This window comes from Halyomorpha halys, unplaced genomic scaffold, assembly GCF_000696795.3.
Source record: "Halyomorpha halys isolate HHAL.00 unplaced genomic scaffold, Hhal_1.1 Scaffold1562.1, whole genome shotgun sequence".
Taxonomy (NCBI): domain Eukaryota; kingdom Metazoa; phylum Arthropoda; class Insecta; order Hemiptera; family Pentatomidae; genus Halyomorpha; species Halyomorpha halys.
Window position 1 is genome coordinate 69,259 of NW_027114097.1, and position 5,086 is coordinate 74,344.

The following is a 5,086-nucleotide window of genomic DNA, read 5'->3' on the forward strand; positions in this document are numbered from 1 at the left end:
AAGTTATAAACAGAGCATAGGTATTATGAGTCTTAATACCTAAACTCCCCATGTAAACAAGCCAGAAAGTATATATATAGGATTATACAGAAGAATAAAGTAGTATCTTAGTTGAGCTTGCGTGTCTCATTTCGTGCCCCTATTTTCCTTTTTTTTAACTCTTGAGTTCTTACCCATCATAACTGGTGCCGAAACCCGGGAAGTTCAGTACGCGTAATACGAAGACAGTAACGAAATTGTTTTTTTTTTCCTTCTCTCTCTTTCGTGACTTTTCTTGTTTTAGCTTAGGCTGAAATTTTATAGAGAATTTTTTGAGAGCAGCGGTTCTGACAGTACCCGAATATACTCAGGCAGCGACAATGGTGGAACCGCAAGACCAGGGACTTCCGCCACTACCGACAACGACCTTGGCGTCAGCACATGCGACCACCCTGAAATGGATTAAGGTTCGCACTGGGACAGCGCAGGAAATGAGGAATGCTGTTTCAGATTTAAATAAATTCACCGGAGAGGTTGGTGAGCTAAATAATTTTATTAAAGGCGGATATTACCAGATAGCACGTATAGCGGCGAAAGAAGAAACAAATTTGCAAAGCGGGGCAGATGCGATGTCGTTGAGGGCGGCAGTGATTTGCCGAATAAAAAGAATCCTGAATCATATCCAGGCGGATCAGGAAACGTCATGGAGCCTGGTGAAGGAGAGATTGAATAAGGCGTTTGGCGGGGGCAGATGGACACCTGAAAAGGACATTTTCCGGATGTTCCGGGAAGAGAAGAAGGTGAGACAAAGCAATGGGAAGTTCGCTGGAATCCTCCTCACCCGTTTCAATCAAATTACGGATAAGATGAGTGAGACGAGGAGCATAGGGGAGGTACAAAGTATCATGGGATTCCTGCCACCATCTTAAAAGTGCAGTTGGCCAGAGAGACAGGGAAACGAGAGGGCTTGTCCCGGGAGCGCAGTTTTGTGGAGTGTGCCCAAGAAATGATGGACGCCAGAGCAAGGTAGGTAGAAGGTCCAGGCCGGCTGGACAAGGGTCGCGTATAGTCGACCGAAAGCTGCACCAAGCTCATGGAGAAGGAAAAAGTTCCGCGAGAGCGGAAGGAAAAGAAGTGGGACCGAGGAAAGGCGACCAAACCAGGTTGGAAAGCCGAAAGGTACGGAAGGAGAGAGGACCGGAGATGCCATGGTTGTGGCAGGACTCGACACTTGGTGGCGCAGTGCCCCCGTACAAAATGCTACGAGTGCGGGAATGAAGGCCATATGGCGAGGAATTGTCCGTATATATTCAGGCGGAGAAATATGAACCAGGGCGAACCAATAGAGGTGAACACTCAGAGAATGGGGAGAAGAAGAATCGTTAGGAGAGCGTACGAGTCGGAAACAGAGTTGGAAGGAAGTGAAGGTAAAAGGTTCGAAAAGGTGAGAAGAGGAGAAAGGCGGGCGGAGGATGAAGGAAGGAAACAAGAAGAAATCTGAGGTGCGTACCAGGGGAGAGGCGGCCGCGTGTTGGTAAGTTGCAGCGTCGAAGTAAAGCGTGGCGGTCTGCCTATCATCAGCATGGGAGGAGTGTGATGCCTTATCGACACCGGGAGTTCAAACACCATCGTGTGCAGAGGAGCATTAGACAGGTTGAGAAGAAGAGAGGAGACACCCCAGGTAAAGGTATGTAATTGTAGGTTAGTCACCCTGGGTGGGCCCTGTAGCGTCGAAGGGGAGGCAAGTATGGGGTTGAGTCGGTGGGGGTTAACCGGTTCAATTACGGTACATGTGGTCAAAGAGATGCCGCGGGACTATAAGACAATTATAGGATGTGACCTGTTGGGTAAAGCGGGCGCGAGAGTTAAAAATACGGCAGGACGGTGTGATATCAAAATTGGAGGGTACACATTTCCGTGTCAGGGATTGGAGATAGATGGTAACGTACGGGAGAGGGCGATTAGGGAAGGAAATTGGAGGCAGGGAATCATGAAGGAGTTTGAGGATATCTTCTTTAAAGAAGGGGAGGTGTTCGGCAACAGGGGAGACGGTGCATGAAATAGAGCTAACGCGGGAGAAGGTAACCTATGTAAAGGAACGTCGATATCCACAGGCACTACGTGAGCATATACGGAAGGAGATTGAGAACTTAAGGGAACAAGGCATTATTGTGAATAGCCCTATAATAGCCCCTTATGGGCTGTAAAAAAGAAAACAGTCGCGTGGGAGCAATAGGAGAAGTACCGAGTAGTCATCAACTATCGAAAATTAAACGAGAATACGGTGGATGAGCGGTACCCTATTTCCTGGTTGGATGATATACTGGATAGGTTGGGTGGATCGACGATATTTAGCACTCTGGATCTCAAGGCTGGGTATCATCAAATAAGGATGCATCCAAGAGACCAACCGAAAACAGCATTCACGTTCGAACGGGGCCACTACGAGTTTACGCGAATGCCGTTTGGACTTAAGAACGCCCCCATCACCTTTCAGAGACTTATGGATGAATTTCTTAGGGGTATAGATGAGTCCATGTGTCAAGTATACATGGATGATTTATTAGTTTGTAGTATGTCAGAGAGGGAACACAAAGCACACTTAGAGACCGTAGTTAACAGAATTCGCCAGTTTGGACTCAAATTGTCTCGGGAAAAATCGTCGTTGGGTCAGGAGGAGATCGTTTTTCTGGGGCACATCATTTCGAAGGACGGGGTTAAACCCGATGCTCACAAAGTGGAGGCTCTACAACGAATGACAGTCCCCAGGGATGTAAAAGGGGTCGTGCGGTTGTTGGGAGCCCTTAATTATTACCGACGTTTCGTGCCGGAGATGGCGGAGCATTTAGTCCCTCTTAAAAATCTCCTGAAAAAGGGTAGCCGTATAGTGGTAACGCCGGCCATGGAGAATAACATCAAACGGTGCGTGGAAAGGTTGCAGCGTGGACCGGTATTGGCGTTCCCAGACTTCATTAAACAGTTCCCAATTACGACGGATGCCAGTGAATACGCGTTGGGGCGGTGCTTTCGCAGGATAGCGAGAAGGGAGAACGCCTAGTGGCATACGGAAGCAGGAAATTGACGGACGCGGTATCGCATAACAGTGCCCTAGAGTGTAAACTATTAGGGACTGTGTGGGCAGTGGAGCACTTCCGACCATACGTGTTTGGGAGGCGGTTTAGGATCCATACCGACCACCGACCTCTTCAGTGGGTAGGAAAACTGAAGGACTCTTCTGTGCGCTTCACTCGCTGGAAGGAGCTGCTAGGGCAATTCAATATGGAGATAGCTTATAAGCCAGGGAAGGAGAACGTGGATTGGTTGTCTCGGGCAATAACCATAAATGCGGTAGGGGGGAACAACGAGAACCATCGGGGGGCTTCAGACAATTCCTAAGAGAATGGACTCCAGGCGGAGGGGATATTCCGAACACGCAGCCGCGAGAGGAATGAACTCCGACGTCAGGAGACGATAGCTCTACGGATACCAGACCGTCCGAAATGGAGGAGGTAGACGAGATCGTGAACGACAAGAAACTTCAGATAATTTGGAAAACAAGGACTTCCGGCCTTATGAAGGTAGAATACTCCTGGTATGGGCAAACCTCGATCAACATCATATGGTCACAACCAGGGATGAGAGAGGATCAGATATGTCGGGCGCTAACTGATGCATTGAAGGTGGAAAGAACTTATTATCTCTACGTAGAGAATGAGGTCATATGGGAGAAAATCAAACGGGTGTGGAGACTGGAACAAGTGGGGATTGATAGGACGTTTATCCGCTGCACGATGATGGTGGAGACAGTGCGAGACGGAGAACGACAACAGGAGGTTACGCTAGCTCACCACCAAGGAAAACCATCATCGCGGGGTGAGCGAGACGTTACAGGCCCTCAAACGTCGCTTTTTTGGTGGGGAATGAAGAAGGCGGTCCAGGAAGTGATAGGAGGTTGCAATATATGCCTCAGTACGAAGTACGAACGCCACCCGCCTAAGGCCATGGAAGAGGAAACACCCACTGCATTGGAACCACTTAGTGACATCCCAGATTGACTCATTTACATGGAAAGGGTTCAAATGGATAACAGTCATCGACCTCTTTAGCATTGTGGCCATGGCCCACCTGGCTCAAGATAGGACAGCGGAGGCTGTAATAGTAGCGCTGAGAACATGGTTCCAATTGTATGGGGTCCCAAGGCTAATTTCCTCTGATGAAGGTCGGGAATTCGATAATGCCACAATCAGGGGAGAGATGAAGACGTTAGAGGTAGACTGGCATATTAACACCCCAGGTCATCCTAAAAGTAGACGGGGTATAGAACGACTGCATAGCACTCTGAGTGAACATTTGCTGGTATATCATGCGGACAAAGGGCTGGAGCCGGATGAGGCAATGGTAAGGGCGATAGCCGCGTATAATCACTCCATTCATACCGCTACGGGGTTTTCACCTTTTGAAGTCCTCCTTGGCCTGCAGGGGAGACGTAGGAACTTTATGGACACGGCGGAGGCGGATGGGGAAATTGTGAATCACGGGGTGGTCATGCAGCAGTTGTGGGAGAAAGCGAGAGGGCGAATAGAAGGGGAGAAACGTCGGCGAGTGGAACGACAGAATCTAAACCGTGGTAGTGTGATGGGAGACATTAGAATTGGGACTGTCGTGTATCACCGTTTAGGGTCCAATAGGAGCAAGGAATCTCGGCGCTATGAGGGGCCATTCCGGGTGATAACCATTAGGGAACATAACGTGGTAACCATTGAGAGTATACAGGAACCAAGAAGGAGGGGGACGGTTCACGTAGAACAATTAAGATTCCCAGCGATAACAACTCCGGAGACACCTGGAGTGCCTCCTTCCTAGCTCAGATATACAGATTTTCGTTTTTTTTTGTAGTATCGGAGTGTAAATAGGAAAAAGTGTGAGTGGGAGACTAGTGTAAATAGCCTTAAGATGTAGATAAAAAATTGTGTAAATAGCAAAATGTTAGATTAAGTTTGTCAAAGTGTGTGTATCTAGTTTTAATTTTTTTTTTGTAACATATAGAATGGTATTTTATTTTTACTTTTTGTTGTAGTTTACGAGGAATTGTTCGTAAACTGGCAGG

At 48.0% G+C, this 5,086-nt stretch overlaps 1 protein-coding gene across 1 annotated transcript; it reads left to right on the forward strand.

The window, feature by feature from the left end:
* Positions 1–4,095: 4,095 nt before the first annotated feature.
* On the forward strand, positions 4,096–4,842 carry LOC106690062 (uncharacterized). Its single transcript, XM_014435332.1, has one exon. It carries the CDS (start codon positions 4,096–4,098, stop codon positions 4,840–4,842), a length of 747 nt encoding a protein of 248 aa, XP_014290818.1.
* Positions 4,843–5,086: the final 244 nt, after the last annotated feature.